Source organism: Pteropus medius, unplaced genomic scaffold (genome assembly GCF_902729225.1).
Source record: "Pteropus medius unplaced genomic scaffold, Ma_sr-lr_union100, whole genome shotgun sequence".
In the NCBI taxonomy this organism is placed as follows: Eukaryota; Metazoa; Chordata; class Mammalia; order Chiroptera; family Pteropodidae; genus Pteropus; species Pteropus medius.
The window spans coordinates 26,585,879-26,610,551 of NW_024349801.1; the positions used below are offsets into that span (position 1 = coordinate 26,585,879).

At 36.4% G+C, this 24,673-nt stretch overlaps 2 protein-coding genes and 2 pseudogenes across 5 annotated transcripts in view; 2 read left to right on the forward strand and 2 right to left on the reverse strand.

Moving 5' to 3' along the window:
* Positions 1–5,264, forward strand: part of UBR1 (ubiquitin protein ligase E3 component n-recognin 1) — a 103,488-nt gene extending 98,224 nt beyond the window's left edge. Inside the window, exons 46-48 of one of the 2 annotated variants that reach the window (XM_039888354.1) lie at positions 643–813; positions 2,121–2,222; positions 3,659–3,899. In XM_039888354.1, coding sequence (XP_039744288.1) covers positions 643–813; positions 2,121–2,222; positions 3,659–3,800 — 415 coding nt within the window. In that variant the 3' untranslated portion in view covers positions 3,801–3,899. Of the gene's footprint in view, positions 1–642; positions 814–2,120; positions 2,223–3,658 lie in introns of both variants that reach the window. The other variant, XM_039888355.1, reaches the window with a different exon arrangement.
* Positions 5,265–17,106: 11,842 nt separating this feature from the next.
* The window catches only part of TTBK2 (tau tubulin kinase 2), a 117,588-nt gene continuing 110,021 nt past the window's right edge, over positions 17,107–24,673 (forward strand). The window contains exon 1 of one of the 3 annotated variants that reach the window (XM_039888375.1): positions 17,107–17,444. The gene's annotated coding sequence lies outside the window, so the exon portion shown is untranslated. The remainder of the gene's footprint in view (positions 17,445–24,673) is intronic. The other 2 variants (XM_039888373.1, XM_039888372.1) reach the window with 2 other exon arrangements.
* Positions 20,123–20,241, reverse strand: LOC120581040 (uncharacterized; annotated as a pseudogene).
* On the reverse strand, positions 20,307–20,807 carry LOC120622742 (ATP synthase subunit d, mitochondrial-like; annotated as a pseudogene).

Here is a 24,673-nt window from a genome sequence, read left to right on the forward strand (position 1 = left end):
TTATAGCAAGGCCATACCATGCCACTATGTAAAATAGTTGGATCTCAAAGTACTACTTGGTTCAATTCCGTCAACTCTCACTTTTTTCCCCCTAAGACTTGCTGTGTTTCCAGATGGAAAGGGACTTCAACTCAAAGCCTGCAGTCTCTCATTTCAACACTAAGGATCATAATACCTTAAAGAAATGGGGGAGAAATGTGTTTTAACCCTTACTGCATTTCATGATTTTTAAAACAAATTGTGCACCTACTAAGTCATAGTCCTCCAACATCGAAGACACAAGCTTGACTAAACCAATCAAGAGGAGACATTTGACTATAAATAAGTTATGTCAGATGAAGACTGGATTCTATAAGTGCATCTCAATCTCAAGGCATATTTAATTGCCAGCCTTTATGGGAATTATCAGGATACAATATTTAATAATGAATTTTCTTACTATGGATTAATCAGAAGATTTTTTTGTTAAGTTTTCTTAGGAGAAAGTACTAAAGAGAAATCATCTAATTAAATGTTTCCTTATGTTTTAAAGACCTTTCCTTGCGGCAGAGCAGCCAGTGATGAAAATGTGTTTCATTGCTAAGTAGATATATCAGACTTTTTTGTTTCTCCGCCATACTGAATGTTTTCTTCCCTCTTGAGGTGCCCACGGTCTGCAGATGATGAGCGAAAGAACCCTGTCCTCTGTCTTTTCTGCGGAGCCATACTATGTTCTCAGAACATTTGCTGCCAAGAAACCGTGAATGGGGAAGAGGTTGGAGCTTGCATTTTTCATGCACTTCACTGTGGAGCTGGTGTCTGCATTTTCCTGAAGTGAGTAGTGAGTGATCTGGAAGCTTCCATAATGAACTTAAGAAATTGAGGTCCAATCTGGAGGCCATTATGGCAGGACAGTATGTTGATAGGAAATGATATCAGAAGTTAGAGTATAGACCTGTTATTCACATGAGATAGCATTTGAGAAGATAATACAGAATAAATAATAAAAAAATAAATAAATAAGGATTCTGCTCACATTTTCATTATTTGTGGAAAATCTTAAACAAATATGATGACTTTATTTTGATTACTCTGGTATTATGTAATACTCAGATATAGTGAAAGAGCTTGCTGTTCTAAAACTTACATTGAAAAAGTACTTGAAATTGTTACTTTAGGTTGTCCTTTGATTGTTCTAGTTTTCTTCATTTCCTCTATCAATCAACCATCATTTTCCCCGGTCTGTCAGCAAAAGACTGAGAGTGGAACAATAGTCACTTATATTTATGAAAAGAAGAATACAAGTTGCCTGAGAAAGAGATAACATTTAGAATGAATGCTTGTGCTTTTTCTTTCCATTCTCCTCATGTAATATAGCTTCTGTTTACCTCACTGCCTATGGATTATATAATCGTTGTGTGCAGGCATCGATTGGAATAAGGGGAATGAATGTATAGAAGCCAAACTCCAACACCTATTTTCTTCTAGGGAACCTACAGCGAGTAAACCCACTATCTATCTGGCTGTTTATAATTTCTCTCTATAGTACTCATCACTATAAGAACTATAGTACTTATTACCTCTGTACACATGTACATAAACATTATTTTTTATGTCTTCATTTCTCTGCTGTAAGAGTCCCAAGTACCTTCAAGGTAGCAGTGGTTCTTTTTCATCTATACTATTAGAGGCTAGTTCTACCCAGGAAAAGCTTGACATTTTCCTAAATGACCACCTTTGTGGCCTGAGGTTATCAGACTGGGAAATGTGGTTCTTTTCTTCTGTTAAGCTCCATCCCCACTCCAGGTCATAAGTCATGAAACGTAACTACTCCAATCACCATTTTCCAGGGTATCTGTGGCTCAAGTAGGACATCATTCCTTTCTCTTTTCAGTATATTCAGTCAATATTATTTCCCTAAGTCCGGGGATCCTTTCCCACAGCTTCAACAAAAGTTGCAGTGTTCATTCTCTTTTGTTTAAACAAAACACAATTTAGTCTATTTGTTTACATTTATATTATCTTTACACTGAATTCCTAATAGATATTGGCCATGTCTTTTCTCCAGATTAACTTTGATGCAGTACCTATCATTTGCACACAAGCACTTAATAGTTCCTGTTGGCTATTTTATCCTTCAGAATCAGAGAATGCAGAGTGGTCCTGGTTGAAGGTAAAGCCAGAGGCTGTGCCTATCCAGCCCCTTACTTGGATGAATATGGAGAAACAGATCCTGGCCTAAAGTAAGGGTTTTTGTTGTTGTTATTGTTGTTTTTTAATTTTAGTCACGTTATTATATGTGGATGGTAATAGTTCTTTAAACACAAAAGCTAATGGTAAATATTGAGAGATACTTTTAAATAACTGCAAATTAAAAATATTAAATATGTAACAATTTTCAACAACTTTGTGCTTCTCCAAAACTTGAGGGTAATACTTATCCAAAATTTTTAAAGATACCAGCCATCCTAATGTTTACGTGCTCTTACTAGTTTTAATCAACCTTTTTTCAGAATTACTTAGGAGGTTTAATCGACACTGACATATAAAAGAAAGAAATCTGTAGTGTCCAGTGAAGGACTTGGGTTTAAAATGGATGTTCAGTGTTTCCATTGCAATACTTGAAGCTTTTTAATTGTCAGCTATATCAGCTTTCTTTGCTTTAGCAAAGCAAAATATTTAGAATCCTAAACTTTTCTATATCTTTCCTGGTGTTAGGCACAGTGGTCCCAAAAGTACATATTAAGATTAGAACCCTTTACCATAAACTGTCTCTTTTTGTTTAACTGAAATTTCATTTTTTTTTTTAAATGTTGCTTGGAATAAATAGTCTTACTACGTAGGGTTTGGGCTGCTTTGATCATGCAGACGTTTGTTTTTATTGTGACAGCATTTGACCTGTATAGATAGTCTTCGGATAGAGAGAAAAAAGACCTGAATGGTGACAGTAGTAAATGACTGATGATAAGAGATCTGAGTTATTCCTAAAAGGTACAAAGAAGCAGAATTTTTAAATTAATTAGGTAATTTGAAAATATCCAACTAGCTGAGACGCTTGAGTGCCTCAAGAATGAGCATCTCTCAGTTCTTCATGTTAGCAACAGCCAAACGTTAAGTCATTTGAATTAGCTGTTACATAGTGTTACAAACTGCACAGCCTTAGAATTGTTGTGAAGTAATTTTATTGAAATATTTGCTAATCGCCAGCAAGTTTGTTTTGTCATAAGGACAACTATAACTAAGTATTTCTAAGGACCAGAATATAATTGGAGGGCTTAGTGTTTTATCTCAGACCTAACCTCTACTATGTGAAGATGAGAAATCAAAGGTAGATAGACTACATGAAGCCCAAAAGCCATTAGAGCACCACTCACTAACCACCCAAAAAAGAATAGAGCTGCTTCAAGTTAGAAACCTTGCTAGCCATTTAAATGAGGTGCCATAATGCCCATGGTATACTTGATGTATTTTCTGAATAATCGAGAAGTAAATTTCTGCTTGATTAGCTAATCACATTTACAGTGATCAGTGGTGATGGGGAAAATATCCCTTTTAAAACCCTGTCCTGGTGATTTCTCTCAGCTCTAAGAACATTTCAAGAGTTCAGAGTAATTTAAGCAATAAAGTGTGGCAGTTATTTGATTCAAACTTACATGTTTTTGGCTCTTTTTTGCTAAAGGAGGGGCAACCCCCTTCATTTATCTCGTGAGCGGTATCGGAAGCTCCATTTGGTGTGGCAACAGCACTGCATTATAGAAGAGATTGCTAGGAGCCAGGAAACTAATCAGATGTTATTTGGATTCAACTGGCAGTCATTATGAACTCCGACTCTGCCTTGGGACAATCACGAATGAAGACAGTAAAGAAGACTGATTCAAAATTATGGAGACCTTTTTGAGGGCTGGGGAAGGGTTGGAGGGTGTTTTGCTCCTTGTCCAGTTGTGTCTAGATTCATATAAATCAATAAAATATTCCTTAATGGAGTATTACTTAAATTAGTGAATATATGCTTAAAGGGATAAATAAGAACATAGACCAATATGTCTTATGTTCTAAAACACTAAAGGAATGATCCTTCACCCCAAGTGACTGATTCTGCTAAAATTTCAGAAAACTCATTTCCCTTCTTAATCTATCCCATTCCATTCCATCTCCCTGGTCAATGAAGTCACATGAAGCAGTTGTGGACATTTTTATATGTTAGTTAACTCTTCTACAGTTTTGTATTTGGTGTCCTCTCCTATGCCCCCAGTTTAGTTTAGCTAACATTGGATCACTGACAGGATTCTAATAATCTGTGATTGTCTTCCTTGCAGCTAAAGAGGAATTACAGAACCATGCAGTATACTTCAATTGAGAAAGTTTTCAAAAAAGTAACATTTTTATCATTTTTCTTTTAAGGAAATAGCCTCAATATGCCACTTACTGTTTCAGCCAGAAATTAAACTAAATCTCTATATGGACAGATTTGCCATTTCCAAGGCAAATTTCTGCCAGTGTGGGAAAGCTTTTTTCCCCACTGTAGACCTCAAGAAGAGTTAGGATAATGTAGTCATTATTCATCCCTAATGGGACAAAGAGCCTGCCATCTGCACTTCTGACCACAAATAGCTTTGTTGAGTTTTGAAATTATACTTTCTATCTTCCAAAGGCAAGTTTCTAAAATGAGTTCACTTATCTCTTGTGGCACCATCCTGTTTGACTCTTAGAAACCTGATGCAGTTCTGATGTAAGTTATCTATAGAACGAGGAAAAGAAAATTCCCTCAATGAATGGAGCATGACAGCTGTAAATTAGAACAATCAAATTTAAGCCACTTCTGCAACCTCCTGTGTCTTTGTAAAAGACAAATCCTTCATTCGTTATCTGTGTGTAACCTTTTCATAAAATATGATTTTATGACTAGTACAAACAACCAAAAAGCCATGTGATCAATAGTCTGTGTCCTGTTATAACATGCTGTGGTTGAGCCATCTTGTTTATAATAATTGAGCTCTCATAAATCTGTGCAAACTACCTTTTTTTTTTTAAATCAAGAACTTGTGATGTAAAACAGCAGCCAGAAGATAAATTGAAATCTTTCATTTTAGCTTCTGTTGTCTCTAGGGTAATGTTAGGAGTTTGAAAGATGCATTCAAAGACTATCTTATTTTGCCTTTGGTCACTACTGTCATATATGTGTGTAAATGTTTTCCTACCTTTTTGCTCAGCAAAGGCAAGCAAATAAAAATATATTTGTGAAGTGATTGATGATGCACATTTGGGGTTAGATTTTTTTTTTTTTTTGTATTTTTATGTAGAGAAAAGGTGGATTTTGCAGTAAGGAATTGGCATTAACAGGCTTCAGAATCACGATCTTGATTTTCTACTTGAATAATTATTGAGAAGGTATCAGGAAATAGATTCAACTTTACTGAACAATTTGTAACAATTAATGGGTGAGGATCAGAAAATTCAGTATTCAGTTTGTCAAGTTTGCCAGTATAATTAAGTAATCAGAACATTTTCTTTATTTCTTTAGAATTTTGTTGGATGGATTGGCTCACTGTGAAGTCTGAGCCAGAATAGGCAACAGAATATGCTGACTTCTGCCCTAATTGATTGGCCCCAGTTTAGCAAAGATAAACTGACTTTTTAGTTCTAGCGTTTTTTACATTCACTTCATAAATCCTGGAGTTAAGCTCTCAAGCTGCCAGAGGGACTATCCTGCAATGGCCAGTCAGACCTTTAGTGCCAAAGAACCCGTTTCACATTGAGTTCCACTTATTGAGATTGATTCATATCTCTGCACTGTAGACGAACATATGTCTCAGTGCTGCCCCCAGCCCAAGGGATTTCTAATTCAAATATCCTGGTAGTTTGCTTTCCTCATTGCAAACAATTTAATTATGCTTATGAAGTTTACTTACAAAATGAGTAAAAAGTCACTTTATTTTCTTTGGTGTAGTATGTGGAGGAACTAGTTCAACAAAACTATGTTTTTCTAATGTTTGATGAGGGGCTAGCAGGAATTTTTATGATACAGTGAAGAAAAAGATATCTGTATAATTAATTTATTATGTTGGTGTATGGCCTGTGAGTTCACCCTGTTGTGGTCATTTGTCATTTCATAACAACTATGCATTTGATTCACTGTGATGATGATCTATCTATATTTAGTGACTGCTACATGTTTATACCACTGATTGAAATTCCATCCATGACGAAGTATACAAATAATGCATATATTGATATCTTTTATTGCAAAATGTAAATTTAAAACTTGTATAATGTTCTTGTGCTTTTTGAAATAAAATATCTTATATGTGTATATTTAAAAAGAAAAAGGGACCTCTCATGTTTGGGGATTTGGGTTTGAAGTATAAAAACCTATATCTAGAAAGGAGCTCTAGTTAAAAGTTATCTTTGTCAGCCCAGACAAATTCTTTAAAGAACATAGGTATTTAGTTTAATCATCTCCAAACTTTTTAACTATATACTCCATCAGTAAATAATTTTTAAACATGCATTATATATGTACATTTTTTATATTCATGCAATACTGTGCTAATGCATTAAGTACATTGCCCCAAAATAAAAATTTCAAAAATTGATTGAAAAATAGAATATTTCTATTTAAATAGCATCCAAGTGAATCTATACATCCCTTTGGGTATGCACACCTTCTGTGGGGACTACTATTTAAAGCAGGACTGTCCAGAAGAACTCTACAATGATGGAAATGTTCTTTATTTGCACTCCAGTATGGTAGTCACTATCCCCATGCATCTTTAGACATCTAAAATGTGGCTAGTGCAATTGAGGACCTGAATTTTTATTTAATTTTAATTAAATTTAAGTTATCTGTGGCTAGTGGCTTCTATATTGGACAGCATAAGTGTAGTGTAATAGTTCCTAAACTTGACTGTGTGTTAGAATTACCTAGAGAGTGTTAATAAAATACAGTTTTCTAGTTTCACCCAAGATCCTGAATCAATCACTTGGGATTGAGCCTTAAGTTAATCAGTGTGATCTGTTTCTAATCCATGACTCTTCACTTAAAATTTAGAGCTTGCTTTCTTTTTATCACAGTGATTTCAGACTATGTATCAAAAAGCATGAGACAAAAGTAGACCAGAGAGAGGAAAAAGTGCCAAACTTAGATAGTTGTGATACTTCATTTTGAGTTTCTACATAAGTTTTCATTTAAGGAAAAGGTATCTGGAGTTTAAAAAAAAAAAAAAACCCATTGCTTTAGTTTTAAGACGTTAGAATATTCTAGGAGGGTAACACTGAAGGCAAAGAAGAAAGGGTTTTGGGGTGAGGAGCTGGAAATACCAAGGCACTCATAATTGGTGGGGAGAGGTCACCAAGGAGTCTTCTCCATGCTTATACTAGAGTAGCTGGACACTATTAGGAAAAATAAATTATGTAATCTGACAAATTGTTCACAGCTTGACTGCATTAAAATTTAAAACTGCTATACAACAGAGGGCACCATTAATAAATTTAAAAGATATCCAGAGTTGGGTGGTATAATCATGTCAACAATATAGTTTCTGAGTCTCCTCAAAACTTCCTGAAAACCATGTACACTATGCAGGATAACAAAAGGAAAAACCCTAGTTCAACAAAACTAGATAACAGAATCTCCATGAATTCCAGAGTATGGGCAGATAGACTCAAAACACCAACAGCAGCAGGACTTATGCCGTGGTAGTGGTGGAAAGTGAAAGGATACTGAGTAAGAGCTACAGAACTGAAAAGTTGCCAATGACCCCAAAATGGGGAGAACCCCACTCAACAGGAAACCTGGACAATCAGGACTGAGAATTATCAGTCAAGCTAAGAGAAGTCCTTACATGCTTTAAATTAAACTGTTATTGAGAGAAATAATTTGGTGGTAGTCTAAGCCTTATACACTTATTTAAATAACCACTAAATACTGCCTTCATTAAAGAAAAAGCCTCACCCTGTGGAAAACTGATAAAAAATAGAAACCAGATTGGGAGTAGCAGCAATACTATGGGTAAGAGAGATGCAAAATTCAGATTGTGTGCATGAGTGACATATAAAGTACTATATTAGCAAAATGCAGCATTTAAAGATATAAATACAAGAAAGTACTGTTTAAGTACTCGGCATTAACAAAAGAGGGAACCCTGGAGCCGTGAAACTAAGAAGGTTTTGTTGGCCCATTCCTGCCCATTTGACAAGCACCTCCTTCTAATGGTCCAGAAAACCCATCTCATTTAAAAAAGAAATATAATTGCGGTGATTAATTTTGAGTCAACTTAATGGGCCTAAGGATGCCCAGATAGCTGGTAAAACAGAATGTCTGGATGTGTCCATGAGAGTTTCTGGAAGAGATTAGAATTTGATTCAGCAGACAGAGCAAGGAGATTCATCCTCACCAAAGTGGATGGGCATCATCCAATCCATTGGGGGCCAAATGGGACAAAAAGGTTTCCTCTCCTCAAGCTGGGGTGTCCATCTTCTGCTCTCAGACTTCAGAGTTCCTGGATCTCAGCCCTTTGGACGCTGAATTATAACACTAACTTTCCTGGTTCTCCAGCTTGCAAATGGCAAATTATGGGACTTCTCAGCCTCCATAACTGTGTGAGACAATTCCTATAATTATTTCTTGATAACGACTTGTGCAGTGGAAGTATATGTGTGTATTTGCTATTGATTCCGTTTATCTAAAGAACTCGACTAACAAAATAACCTAGCCCCAAACAAATTATTACAAGAAAAAGTAAAAAGGAACTTAGTAAAATTGTAACGACTAATGAGAATACAGTAGAAAATTGTGGCCCTGAAGGAGACAAGAACTGTAACCTAACATTCAAAATGAGTTATAAGAAATTAAGAAAATGATAAAAGCTTTGACTGAAGAGCAACTCAAATGTAATGGAAGATCTCAAAAAATATGGTAAGAGAACAGGAGGATATGAAACTCAAGCAAAATTAGGGAGAATTCTTAGAAATGACTATATTAGAAGGCATGCAAAAGTTGAAAAGTCAACTATGGAAAGCACAGCAAAGAAAGAAAAGACGGAAAGAAAAATCAAAGATGCAAAGTATTTGAGATAAAGCAATAGATACAAAAGATAGGCCAAGAAGATTCAATATATGTTAACTGGAGTCCTTGAAGAAAACCAAAGCAATGAAACAGAACACAATTCAATAAAACTTTCCTAAAAAAAAAGAAAGAAAGAAAAGAAAAACTTGAATATGTACATTGAAAGGGAACGGAACACTAAAATTCAACCCAGAATAGTCAACACCAGGAATATCCTAGTACAGCTGTTAGATCTTAAAAATAAGAGGGACATCCAGGCAAAAAGTCCAAGTCACTTATAAAATAAAGTTAGATTGGCATTAGATTTCTTGGGAGCAACATTTTAAAGATACTTAATAAAAGGATTTTCAAGGATTATTATTCCCAGTCAACCTGTCTAAAAATAAAGTCCACACAGGTAAGTTAAAAGCATGTTTAATACTCAGGAAATATTTTCTTCCCCATGAACTTTGAGGAATTTACCGGAGAATAATTTTCACAAATCAAAAAATGGTTATAGAAGCTTTGGCATATAGTCAGGGGTGGAGAGGGTGGGAGGACGGGGAGGTGATAAGTGTTGCATAAAGGAGATAAAATCAGATGTTCTGATAATGTAAAATTAATACAACTAAAAAAATGGGAAGTAAAAGCTGAGTAGGTAGAAAGTTAACACTGATTACATGGTATTAGCTAGAAGTGAAAAGATTACATTTGAGCTGACAGATAAAAACTTAAGTGTGCAAATCAACACTAGGGTAAAACTAGTGGCTAGATCATAAGAAAGAAGGGGCCAGGTAAGAAGCAGTTTCAAAATTGCTCATATTTTAAGAAAGCAACAATATTTAAAGAGAGTACTAAGTATTACGTACAGATATTGGAATAAACTTTGCAACTAGAACTACGGTATAATACCAAAGGGGAGGGGAGGCAAAGGAAATAGATTACATAGTGAAACAAGAAAAATTCAGACCAAACAATAAATGTAAATGGGCTTAACTCACTTATTTAGAAAAAATATCAAATGAGATTACAAATAGATTCAGGCGAAAATAAAGAAATATACCTAATTTTAAAATGGGCAAAAGATTTGAATAGATATTTCTCCAAAGAAAATATACACATTTCTGAAAGTATATGAGAAGATGCTCAACATCATTATCCATTAGGGAAATGAACATTAAAACCACACGATACCACTTCATACCTGCTAGGATGACTATTGTCAAAAAGACAGACAATAATGTGCTGGCAAGGATATGGAAAACTCAAACCAAATGCAGGCAGTCCTCACTTTGTACAGTAGTGAATTATTGTGAATGTTGTCATGCAAGCTGAAACCATATAAAGCAATCTTAACAATCAATGGGAAAGATTACTATTGTTCTATGGTCTTTAAAAATTTTGGTCAAAAACTTTCTGTTAGTTATAAATATACAGGAAAATGAAAATGGTAACACTAATATTTGTTACAATGTAATTTATAACATTAGAAACATTGAAAATTAAAGTGTTTTATTTCTTTGAACTTAAGAAAAAATGTCAAGAATGCTTGCCTTCTCTTTGTATAACTTATACCGAGTGAGTGTTTTTTCTATGCCTTGGCAACTTGTCATACTTTCTAAGTGTGGATCAGATTCCAACATTGTGTCTTTTGTGTTTTCAATATTGTGAAATACTTCTAAGAATTCTCTTAATGTGAAGTTTTTGCCAATGTCATTTCTTCTGAGACATTTGTCATAACTACTTATTTATTTGGGTAAGTTTGCCTTCACTAAGTTCCTCTGACTGCATACTAGAGTCTCTCAAATAGCAGCTGTGTCAGCAATTCCACAGTTAACTATTTCTTCTATAACTTCTATAACATTTATATTTGACCCGAATTTCACTACCAGCATTATCACTTTAGTTTCTTTGATGCACTTTTATCTTTGTTGGCTACTTCTCTCTATCATTCATTTTTGTAAAATGTCACATGGCTTTATTACTGAGAGACAAAAAGGTAACATAATGACATGCTTTGCTCTGTCCCTGCACTGAATTAACAGATGTGCAATGTCCAGTCACCAACAGCCTTTGAAAGTAGTGACATGATTGGACACTGATCATGACACACATCTGTTATTTAGTGATTTGTGGACTGAAGAAAGAGCTACAAATTTGTACTTTATGCAATTACTCATAGATAATATACCATTGTAAGTGAAATTTGAACTATGTTGACAGACTAGTGTTAATTAAAACATGGTAACTGAAAATCTTACATTTAGGAACCGTGCAAACTAAGGACTTCTTGTATAGAGCAGCAACTTTCATCAAGCAAAACTACAGGATATAAAAGGATAAAAAGACATTAATAAAGGAGACGTTAACAAACATCTCCCAAAGTTAAATAGATAAAGTGGATGAAAAATTAATAAGGATATAGTAGACCTGAACAACATAATCGGTGTTAGTTCGGTCCTATAGTAAACAAACTGAGACAAATTTGGAAACAAAAGCCTTAAGTAGCTGCACAAACACATTCAGTCATAACTGGGCATGGTAGTAGCAAGAAGTGTCATGGTAGATCATCTAAATTCCCTGCTCTTTTTAACTTTCAACAGCCCTTACTTTCTCTGCTGATCTGTCAATTACCTCTGCCAAGATGATGACTCCTCTTCTTACTTGCTAGTCAGTAGTTACATGCAGTCTAAAAGACCCAGTCTGCAGCCATAGTTTGTGTCCCCTCAGAGACCATGACTTCTAACCCTGAAGAACTCAGAGCTGCAGGAACAGGAAGCACAGAGTCCTCCATGGAGTCATTGAGAATGATGTTAAGTAAAGCTGCTCCTTGGTTCCTGAACCTCAGATATTTTCCTATTGGGAACAATACCATATAAAAGTTTCTGATTCCACGCATGCAGTGTGTGACACCCCACCCTCAGAGAGCATTGCCTCTAAGCTGACACTTCAGCTACACCTGTCACAGGCCATTCCAACATTCTACAGGCCCAGCTGTTCCTAAAAAGTGCAGTATGCAATATGACCAGTGTGTCTCATAATCATGGGCACAGTCCTGAACCTCATTACCTTGAAAGTGGATTCCCTGTTTGCATGCTATGTTGTGTGGAATTCTGTGCTAGTGGAACAGGTACTCTATACGCCCCAGATAGTGGTGCTACCTGAAGCTCTGTGGGCAGGACAGGGAAACTCATACCCTGAATAGGTGTCTAATCTTGTGAGAATGAAGCACTGACTGTTCTAGGATAGAAGCATCCTAGTGTAGTCAACTAGCCACCAAGTAGCTGGTTGATCTGATCTTGAAAACAGTGCCCTGTCAATAGAGCAATGGACTCTATTGCTGACAGGTTGGACCTTCAAGCGTGGCAGTAGCTCTAAGAGCCTTGGTAAGTGGAAACCTGGGCTGTTGGGCTTATGCTTAATCTTCACCTCTGCATTTGTGTGCCTGTTGTGTCAGTTACTAAGGGTGCTAACTTCTGAGTTATTTTGACTACTTGTTTAGTACCTTTTCTACAATGGATAAATTCTGGTGAGCATTCATATCTAATGCAAAAAAATTTTGCACTTTGTGCACGTACCTATATGTCCATCCATAATTATACAGTATGTATAATTATGTACTCTTTGTGTCCAGCTTCTTTTGTCATTGAGATCATTTTTGTAATCTTCCTCATCAGGTCTCTAAAAATTATAAAAATCCCTAGTCACTGGATAATCTGCTTTGATTAACAAAATAGAAGCGACCATTCTGTTTTATTTCAATACAGCTAGCATTGGAATACTGTGATCACTAGGGTGCACTATAGCTTTACTACCCAGTTAGTCTTCCTGGCAGTAGAGCCAAAAAATCACAGAAAGCTAGCTGTCCGGTGTTTGAAGTAGCTAGTTAATCGCTGAACCAGACTGAAAGTCTCTAAACTTTTTTCAGACTGTTGCAGGCACACATCAGAAATACAACATCATCTCATCAGCTTCTCATTTGAAAATTGTGAGTTACAACAGTAATATGTTAATGAATGACCTTTCAATAAAGATAAATCTTAAAAGACTGAGTGAATATGTAAAATTCACTGTTCTAATAGAATAAAATTTGCAAAATGTTAACATTTTAATGGTATAGTTGTTATGTATTTCACAAAAGTTAGGCATAAATAGGAAGTAAATCAAGAAATAACTATAATTAGAATTACTTTTGTAAATGCACACTTTTAGTTTATTTTCAAACATTACTAGTTCAAATCAGTGTCCCTCTTCTCTCATAGTAAGGTCTATTTTAATAATCATCAAACACAAATTGATATTCAATAAGTTAGACCATAGACTCACATACCCAAAATTGAGATTACTTCCTCCCCTTCCCCAGTTTCTTTTACCTTATTTTGTTTGAAACTTCTTTTATTAGAAATAAAGGATGAAGTTTTTAAAAACACACTTAAGGTAGTTAACATATTTGGTATGAATGCATTTCTGTCAAAAGAGGTCAAGCTCTCAGAGGACCCCAACGATTTGGCCTGCAAGGGATACTTTGCTGACTGACCCCTGTTCTAGAGCATCTGTATATGCTACATAATATGCTTGATTGCAGTTCATTGTAATAGAATTTACATATTTGCTAATCCATTGTGAAGCCCTTGAGGACAAGAACTGACTTTATTCATATTTGTTTTTTTCAGTGCCTAGCTGAGTAGTTGGCATTAATAGGCTCTATATTTTTTTGTTTAGTAAATTAGCTAATATTCAAACAGAAAACTGGTTAGATCGATAAAAAATGAAATAGCATTGTTTGCTGGTTTTTGGAGCAGTTGAGAACTAGTTCACTATTGGGGTTTATGATTCAAAGGACTGCAGTGTTTTAAAACAGCTTTACTGAGATATAATACACATACCATACAGTCCACCCAGTTAAAATGTACAATTCTGAGATTTTTTAATTGAGCTATAATTGACAGAACACATATTATTTTCAGGTGTACAACATGAAATTTGCTTTTAAAGAGGGAGATGGAAAGCAAGAGGAGTCTCTTTTCCTTGAGTTGCACACTAGTTCATATTGCGCTGTTGTCCCAATAATTATGAAAGGAACCCATCCAGATCATTTCCTCTTCGGATTAGGGGAAGATTCGAAAGTAGTACATCATTGGATATCTAAAGACAGCTGGAGGAGGCCACAAATGGAGAAAAAGGGATTCTCCAATATGTTCTTTATTCTGATAGGAGAAAAGCTGTGTTGAAAGGGGCATTATATTCTGTATTGGGACTCAGTATAAATCTGAACTTCGCTCATTATCCTTGAATATACTCTAAGACCTACCCTAGGATCAGAGTCTCATTCTTTCAGACTTAGTCTGAAAGCAACAGTAAATATTTATTATATCACATAGTTTCTGAAGGTCTGGATTTGGGGAGTGGCTTAGCTGGGTGATTATGGCTTAGGGTATCTCTCAGAAAGTGGCAGTCAAGATGCCAACTGGGCCTGCCATCTTCTGAAGGCTTGCCAGGGGCTGGAGGATCTATTTCCAAGAATGACTCACAAACATGGCTGGCAAGCTGGCGCTAATTAATTGGTGTAATCCCTCAATTCCTTGCCAGGTGCCCACTCCAAGGGACTGCTTGAGTACCCTCATGTTATGGCACTGGTTTCCCTCTAAGTAAGTGATCTAAGAGAGCATAAAGTGGAAGCTACAAAGTCTTTTATGACCTAGCCTTGGAATTTGCACACCATAATTTTGAAAAAGCTTATCATTTACACAGGTCAGCCCAATTCAGTATGGGAGAGACTATTGTGTAGGGAGAAGATATTAGGAGCCAGGTATCATTGAAGGACATCTTATTTGTTTTTTAATATAATATACTATATATATGTATGTATTTCAAGGAAGATTCCTGAATTCAGGTACCAGCTCTTGAATAATATATTACTTTTCCATTTATCATAACTAAAAAAAAAAAAAAAAAAAATAGCTCTTGGGACAAACCAATAATTCTTAAACAGAAAAGTCCAGAGAAAATAGAGGCCTGGGAAGCTGTTTTTCTTGGGCAGTCCAAATATCCCAGGATTCCTACTCCTGTGGCATTAACTTTCACAGTATATTCATTCTTATACTTCCCCTACCCTGAGATACACTGTTGCCCTATTCTCCAGATATTCATCACAGAACACTTCCTTCTCTACTTTTTTTCACCTCTTTCTTGACATACAACTACTGGACTGCTTTCTCACTCTATCTTATCCTTCATGGATTTGCATATGAGTTTGTCATGAAATAACAATCAGAAAAATAATCATCTTTCCATCATTTGGAGAATCTAGCTGTACCTACTGACTCATTTAAAACAAACACAGTAGTAGTTCAACAAATTTATTAAAACCCTTACTCCTAATAGCAGTGATTATATTTGGGTAGCTGGAAGAGGACACATTATATTTGCTAAGTGAGTGAAAAATATTCTCTTTAAATAGAGAATAGCTATTTGAAATATTACTAGGCATATTGTCACTGAATCTGGACTTTTTCCCCTATAAACTTAATTTTAAGGAAAAGTATTTACAGAAACTCTAATCCTTTCCAATTCAAATTGCTTGCCCAGTCAATACCCTGAAATGAACTATATTGTTAAAGTAATGGAAAAATCAACTTGTGGTTTTAATCAGTGGAAAGAAAATTTGGCAACTTCAAGTTTGGATAGAACAAGATGAGCTGCATCGTGACTACTTTAATGTACATTTTGTCCTGCTTTTTATCCAAGGATCTAGACATGACAGACAGTAGAGGTGCCTGCTGTTTTTTAAATAATGTCAAGAGGCTGTGGCATTTCCTGAACAAGAAGAAACAGTTCTGAGATTGAATATAGGATTCATATTTAACCCTTCTATATTCTTAATCAGCTTTAATCATAATGTCACTTAAGTGAAGAAAAAGATTTTAAGTAAAATGAAGTTCTGAATTCATTGCATCCTTTCAGTTCATGGCAGACTCCTGGGAGTCATTGTGATTATTCAGTAAAAAAGCATTGGACACGGGAGGTTCAAGAGAGCTGAGTTTTGGTTCTGTCACTAATTAGTTTTCTAGCCTTGGGAAAGCTCTTTAACCTCTTTGGGTTTTTACTTCTGTAAATTGGTGGGTAAAGATAGGGGGACTGGTTTAATCTTAGTTTCCTCTCCACCAGAGCTTGACACAATTAACACCAAATACAAATTCATCCCACACAGCCTCATTGCTCCGCCTTCCTTGCTTGCTTTTGAAAGTCTTCGAGGGACTCCCGCATTCTCTTGCTTAGAATCCCATTCTGGTGCTCGGCAGGAGGGGAGGGGGGTTGCTCATTGAACCTTTGGCTGGTGGTGTTTAAACAGGAATGGAATCTCGTCCTTCGTGGGTTGTGAAAAGCGTACGGATACTCCCGCTCCAGGCTGACATTTCTTCCCAGAGACTTGGTCTCCTTTCAGCCTACACCTCAAGGCCTTGCCCCAGTACCCACCAGCGATTAGCTTCGCGTTAGGAGGTTCTGGGGACAGCGTCAATTTGCCAGATTCTGGCAGCTCCGGTTCTTTGGAAGAGGCATGGCAGGGCCTTACAATTCGGGGCCCTTCTTCGCGACTACCTCAAAGTATGTAAACAAAGCATTTCTGATTTTCTTCCGAAAAGCCCAACCCTGGGGTCACAACCACGCTTCTATAACCAAGTGACAGCACACCACTGTGCGCCAACCACTAGTCTCGGAAGCCTTACTTCTTGGTTCGGGACCCACCAGCGGCTGCGGCTGCGGCTGGAACTACGAGGCCCAGAATCCCCGCGCGCATGCGCGCTGCCTTTGTGACGCTCGTTTCCCGGTAATTCGCCCTCTCAGGCAAACCTGAAGATAGCGGCAATTCTCCGGTGGGGGGCGGAGACGCTCTCTGCCTGACTCTCCGCCCCCTTCGTGATAGGCAATGGGACCAGCCAACCGACGTGGCGGGCTCGTGACGCGCTCTCCAATCAGCACCTGTGGCGGAGAGGTGGGCGTGCGCACTGGCAGGGCAGGTGGGCTAGGCTGTGCCGGGTTGCGAAGGGGGAGAATAACGTCGGGTCGGGTCAGCGGGCGCTGCAGTAGTCGCCGCAGCGGCGATGGGAGCGGTGGGAACGAGGCGGCGGCGGCGGCGGCAGGAGGAGGAGCAGGGGCTGGCACAAGAGCAGCGGCTGGGGGCGGCCAGCAGCAGCAGTAACAGCAGCAACTGCCGCCGCCGCCGCCAGTAAACGCGGACGGTACCCGAGGGGACTACCCAGACAGCCGGCCCTCGAAGCCGCGCTCGGGTCCCGCCGCACTCAGCGGCGGGGGATGGGCGGGCGGCGGCGGTCCCGCCTGCTGAGAGTCGACCCCTACGGGTCCCGGCCCTGAGCTGGACGCGAGCCCTCCGTCCGAAATCCCTGCGTCCGCCCTGGCCCAGGTAGGACACACCCCCCCGAACCCCTAGGGCGCCGCCGGGGGAGCCCCGGGCCCCGCCCTCCCTAGTTCTGTCCCCCTCCTCCGGCTCCACCTCTCGCCCAGTGACCGACCTGGTGCGGAGGGGAGGGGTACGGGAGACTCCTCCATAGCTGCCCACGCCCTGGGCTTTTGCCAGACCCAGTCACTCCACCGCGGAGACCGTCTCCCTCTCCCCGGTTTCCCCCAAGGCTTGCGCCCCGTTCCCTCAGAGGCTTTTGGTGTCTTCACCGAACTTGGAGGGTCACGAAGCTTCATTCTGGTCCTCTTTCTGTGGGTGACCCACATATCACTTATATTCATGCTGCTTCTGGTACCAGGACCGAGCACAGAGTATTCTCAGGCTATATTGAACGCTTCTTTCCTACCCCGCCTCCACGAATATAATAGAAAGGGACATGGAACTATAGAATCTGTTTGCTGGGTTGCAGCGAGAAGGAAAGCCGTGACTTTCTGTTACTTAGGATGCGAAGTAATGACCTGAGGGATTTGCTTGTCATTTGCTTTCACTAAGATGATGTTGACACCTCGTGTTACTGTGGGAGGGACAAAAGACTCCACACATATGTACTGTCAAATCAGAAGTAAATAATCCATTAATATGCCTGTATACTTTATCCCACAGTGAAGTTAATTTTCTTTCAGTCGTGGCTGCATTAGAGGTAAAAATGACATTGAGTTGTACTTTGCTCAGAATTAAAGTTGATAGGTGGCAGCAATCCCAGTGTTAACTCTTCTCGTCTCTAGCTTTAGAAATTGTTTTTTTCTTTGAACATTAACGAGGGAAATTTTATTGTAAATTGTGTATTATGTAAAGGTGATTTCGTATTAAATAGAAATTGATATTTTGTTTGCATGTTGGAGGATCGCATTATTATGAATGGGCACATGTACACACACACACACACACACGCGGAGGATTCCACTCAATGTGTTTTGTTACAGTGTTTGGTTCTGAGCCATTGATAACAGTTGCATTGGTTTCTAAAACACTGATTTGCTAGGATAGAACACAAAGATGAGTTTGCTGTTTCCTTTAGGGTAAATGGAATAGGGTAACGTTCATTTGGGAGTGGGGAGTAGGGGAGAGATGGAAAATTGATTTTAAAGTATTGAGGGAATTGAATGCTATGTGTTTCTTTTTTTTTTTAATCAAGAAGCAGCGATGACAAATATTACTTAATATGATTAAATCTTGAATTCATCTTAACTCTAAAAAAATTTCAAATAATGAGTATGTGGACTTTGATGGCATATTGTGATCTATTCAAATTGAAAACAAACTGAAAGGAATTTTTAATTTAGAAGCTTATGTTTTCCTGTATGACACATTTTTATCAAGGCACTGAAAGGGATGTTTGAAGCATAGTTAAAAGAAGTTTCTCTAACACTTTCCCTTTATGATAGAATGCTAGGAAATAGGAAATACTTTTTCTTCTTTCAGTGTTAGCCACACAAAAGAAATTGAAGTCCCTAGTCACATTTAATTTATAATATCAAATTGAAACAAATTTGATCTTTAGTAGGGGGCTAATAATAATGTATCTTACTTATTATCTTGTACTGTAGTTAATACATAATTTAGTGAATTCTCTATTTTACTATATGTGATTTCAGATTTTTGTGTCTTCTTTTGACTTTCTTTTAAATACTGATGATTTTAATGCCACAAGAAAATTTCATCATATTAGGCTCATTTGCTTTAACAAATTAATTCAATTACATAGGGCTTCAAATACCTTTAAATGTAGTGTTAGAAGTGAAGTTTGTATAATTTAGACTACTTTTGAGGGTATTTTACATAAAAAATGTGCTAAAATGTGACAGTGATAGATTGTTGGCTTTTCAATGTAAACGAATGTTACAGAGCTGAGTTTGCTATGATCATGGAATTTAAATATAACTTTGGTAGGGAGCAGGCAATTCTGTATAAGTTTTGTAACTTCAGAAAGTAATACATAGGCGTGACAACTTGATTATAACTCTTTGGAGACTTTGGACTGGAACCACTTAACTAAGGCACTTTCAGTGGTTCCTAATCCTCAGAAACTGTGAGATAATAAATGTTTGTTGCCTTAAAAAAAAGGCAATATGTAACAAGGGAAAATGTTTAATGACCTTTATTGAGCTAGTGGAAGCTGAATTGATTAGCAAAATAAAACAGCCTTTAAAAACGAGTGGGTAATATGGCTTACTTCCTTCCCCACTTAAAAAAAATCTTCTACACATAATAATGCAATTGAGTCGGAAAATGAAAAAATCTTCTATAGAAAAACTCTTTTATAGATATGTGGCAAACTATCTTTACAATTTGAGCTCATGCTACTCAAATTACTCTAGTCATGTTTTCCTTTGCTATTTTTGAGTTTTTTGAGCTATATTAATATATCTAGAACTATGTCAGTTTATTTGGTGATATTGTAGGACAACTTCAATATTTATAGATTTTTAAACTTTTATACTGTTTTGCTTCCTTGTCATATTCTGTTGTTGTCCAGTGTATTGTAAATATAGTAATGGTCATGGTAGACTCTCCCCGCCCCCAGGCATTAGTATATAGAATCCTTGTGTTATAAATACTTTTACAGCTTTTTTTTCTTCACTATATAATTATAATAATAATAATTGTTATTTTTTTAACCACCTATATAGCACCTGGTATTCCTAGGTGGTCTCCCATACAAGTACTAACCAGGCCAGACTCTGCTTAGCTTCTGAGATCAGACGAGATCGGGCTCATTCAGGGTGGCATGGCTGTAGACTATAATTATTTTTTAATGTCCAGAGTTTATCATACGAGGGCCAGAGTTTTCTTCTAGACTCAAGTTTATAAATTCTCAGTTGGTTTGTGAGGCCTGCAGGGATACTTCTTGCTTAATTTGGTTTCTGAGAAGACTTCATTCAAGTCCACAGTAGTCATCTGATCAAGTGGAATTACGTTTTTCATCTTCTCCAGCTCTTTCTTGTAGTGCTCAATCTTAGTCTTTGCGAGAGACAAAAACTCGGCACAGCTTTTCACATCTTCTTTTTCTTCAGCATTATTGACCTAGGGCACTATATTTATCCTCTGGCAAAGGAACCTTCAGGGCACTGAACTTTTTCTCAAAGTCATCTACCAAGCCAACCTTGGCTACATTTGCCTTATAGTAAGCCCAGTCGATAGTAGGTAGATTTTCAGGTAGAGTAGCCAACCTGGAGGTGAGGGTCTCATTTCAGGATTTCAGGGAGTTAGCAATGGCTTTCTGGTTTGGGGGTATGATATCCCCAAAAGCTACCTACTCAATAGCTTTTAGAGCAAGTTTTTGCCCAGCCATCTTGAGATCCTTCACTGACCCCAACGGCCCATAGTCCTAGTAAGGCTGTAAATACTCAGTGCTCTCTGGTTAAATATTATACTTGCATATTTGATAAAAGAGCCTTTAAGTCTATATGAAAAAGTTGAGTTTTTTAGAGATAAATTTTGAGCATATTACCACTCAAGTTTCTGTCCTTAATATCTGGTGATCCTTGATTGTAATTTAAAATACAGATTGAAATTACATTATTTACATAATGTGAATGTCGGTTTTGCCAGAAAATTTTCTCTTTTAAACAGGTGATTTTTAAGCAGACTTTTTGGTATATTTTCATTTATGTTACATAACTTTAAACGTAATGATTCTTGTCTTTGTGATTATTTTATATGTTCTTGATAGTTAATTGAACATATAGTACTTATGAACTTTTGTAAATATTTTGAATTTTTTTCTGTGACTTTTTTTAAACCTTTTTATGTAAGATCCTTGATGTTTTGGGATGTTGATAGCTGCTTTTTATTTCATGAAGTAATTTGCTTTTACTTCAATTAGAGTGAAGCTTTTCAAGGTAAAAAATTAAGTGTTGTTTGAAAAGAATCTGGAGTGCTGTAGTGTCTTGTGAAAAACGGGAGGTTGTAGCTTCTTTAAAACGTGGTAGATTTAATCTAACCATATTTTAAAATTTAGGTTTTTTTAAACAAAGAATTTGCATCTTTATTGAAAATAAGAATCAGTATTTTTTAATGTTTGAATTAGAAAACCTTTTTGCTGTTATATCTGTTTTTACCAAAATGCTTTTCTCGTTATATTTATACCTTTTTTTTCTTTCTGCAGTTTCAGGTAACTGCCTTAAAAAAAAAAATCTTTTTTGCATTGTTTCTCTTGTTCTAGCCATATGATGATTTGAATACTGTATCTTGTTCATATCGGTCTTACATCGTTTTCCACATGTATTATGTATTATGGATTGTTTGGAAAGCTCTCTCTTTTTTTTGCTCTTGATCCATTAAATGCCTCAGTTTCTAAAATATCTCAAAAATGGTTTTATCAACATTTTTCAGTGACGAATAAGGCAGAAATGAATAGGAAAAAAATGAGTGAAGAGAAAATTGTGAGCCTTGCCTCTCGTGAAATTTGATTTGAAAAAATCATCTGGAAGCTAACTCACATGATAGTAAATGAGATTAGGACTTCATTTCTGCTATTTGCCTAATACTTGAAAAATTCATCATGTCCAAGACAAAAGTCAGCCGTCTTTTAATTCTATAAGTGAAAGTATCAGTATTTAATCAGTCACCTAACCTCAAAAATCTCATTTCTTTATTTTTTGAGTTTCCTCTTTTCCTTGGTTCTACCAGCATAAAACCTCTCCTTTTCATTTCCACTGCTATCATTTTAACCTAGCCTCTCTGACCCTCACTGAGAACTGTTGCAATAGACTCATCTATTTATTTATTAAATATGTGTTAAGCATCTACGATGTTACTATGCTAGAGATTCAGCAGTGAGCAAGACAGAAATGACCTCACTTTTGGAGCTTACAATACAGTGGGAGCAGACAATTGTAGAACAAAGAATTACAAGGGTTCTAAGTATCATGAAAACAAAATGTAGACTAACACATAGGAAGCGGGTTCAGGGAAATAGTCTTCTGTTTTATCAACCATAAAATAGTATTTTTTTTTAAAGTTTATTCTGCATATTCTTCCAGATTTAGTTGTTATATGTACATATTCCACTAGTTTATTCTACATGCTATACCAGGTTCAGAGGTTAGTGGATGTATTATAGCTATAAGTAGTTAAATAATTTTAAAAAATAAATAATTAAAAATAAATGTTTTTAAATCAAAAAATTTTAATAAAAATTAAATGTTCACACAACTCCTGAAACAGCTTTAGAGAAATCCTTTCAGAATTCCAGAACATTTCGAAAACTTTTATCCAAAAGAAACTCCCTCCAATATAGGTTTCTACTTTGAGTTCTCCCAGGCTCAGTTGCTTGAATACTGACAGAATTCCTATGTTATATTTCATGCTCTCTATTTGAACCTCAGAAGTTAGGATTAGGACTAGGCATTACCAGTAAGAGGGTATGTAAACTTACAAGAAAGAAGTCTTCCAGGTGTGTCATTACAGTCTCTCTGTAGTTAGAGTCCAGCAGTGTGTAGGCGAATTATTAAATGTATAAGTAAGTAGAATATAATCTGAATATTTTTGCCAGGTTAAAAATATGTAATTGTAAATCATAAAAAGATATCCCTTATATGCTGGCATCTATTTTGGGGTTTATAAAGTGATGTTAGTATAGCCACTAACCTCTTAAATGCTTATCAAACAAATGAATAGAAACTATAAACTGTTCATTGTGCATCAAGATGAGATTTGAATCTATTTTGATCTCTATTATAATATATCATAGGATCTTAGATTCTCATTGCCTGTTTTGCTATTTTTAAAAAGAGAAATTAATATGCTTTAAATCTAATTACAATGAATATCAATTATTACAGAGAAGGTTCTGTATTGATTTTTTTTGTCTTAATGGGAGGATCATAGACATATGCTTTGTTTGGTTGATCTGGCTACAATAGATTTTACCCAAAGAATGGTCTCATTTAGCGTTTTCCTTATAGTCTGACCATGTAAGTTACACTGTACTTTCTATAAGGGAAGAATTTGTTTATGTGTTGTTATTATGGTAGCCAGGCAAAGGAGACCTAGATTGTTTACACTTTTATTCTGTTGTCAGTAATTGTAACCATGCTGACTTACTAGGTTTCTCTTTAATAGATATTTTACTTCCTTAAATATATTTCTTGAGCCCAGAGATATTCAGTGCTGCTGGAAAGTATAATTTAACCTCCTGTGAAAGTTTAGAAGAAACAATTGAAGTATAAGTGGTCACTAAATTTTCTTTCTCTTTCCCTATCAGCTAACAGAGTTGTTCACAAATCTTCATCTCTTTTTAGTAACTTTTTAGAAAGGCTCTTGCTAAAACCTATGAGGTAAAACAAAAACAAAATCACATGGATTTATCCTATTCTTGATCTTTATTTCTGTTGTTTACATTAGTATTATTATATGTTTTTAAAAACCTAGCTAGTGTGAAGTCTTTGTAAAGTTATGTCTACACCTCATCTTGTTTTATTTTAAAACATAATTTAGACAATATTTTATAATGTGAAAAATGTAATATTTCAACTTTTGAGAAGTATGAGAGAGCCACTCTGCATCTAACTATATTTTAATCTGTTTTTGGAATATAGATCAGGTATTCTAAATACTGTGTATTTACATAATAGATCATGATGACTTTGACAGTATCTGATCTTTTACTTTAATAACAGGGGGTATTTAGTATATTGATAGTTTTCATCAAATTTGGAAAATTTTCAGACTTCAGGTTTTTTTTTTCCCACTATAGAATCTCCCTGGGCCAATAAATGTATCTAGAAATTAAAATAAATATCTACTAAAAGTAGAGAGAAACTTTATATAAGACAGTATGGTTACAATAACTGACAACAAAATGAAAGGGTAAACAACCTCTCTGTTCTCTTTCTGGGACTCTGGTTATATACCTGTTAGGCTTTTTGATGTTATCCCATAGCTCACTGGTGCTCCATTTGGTTTCTGTCTTTTATGCTATATTCCATTTTGGATAGTTTCTTTTTCTGTATCTTCAAGTTCATTAATCTTTTTTTCCACTGTAGTTAGTCTGTGATAATCCTATCCAGTGACTTTTTTTTACCTCAAATATATACTTTTCATGTCTAGAAGTTTATTTTTTTAGTATCTTCCATTTCTCTCCTGATGCTTATGCTTTCTTCTGTTTTCTTGAATATATTGAATATATATGTGTGCGTGTGTGTGTGTGTATTTTAGGCGAGGCGACC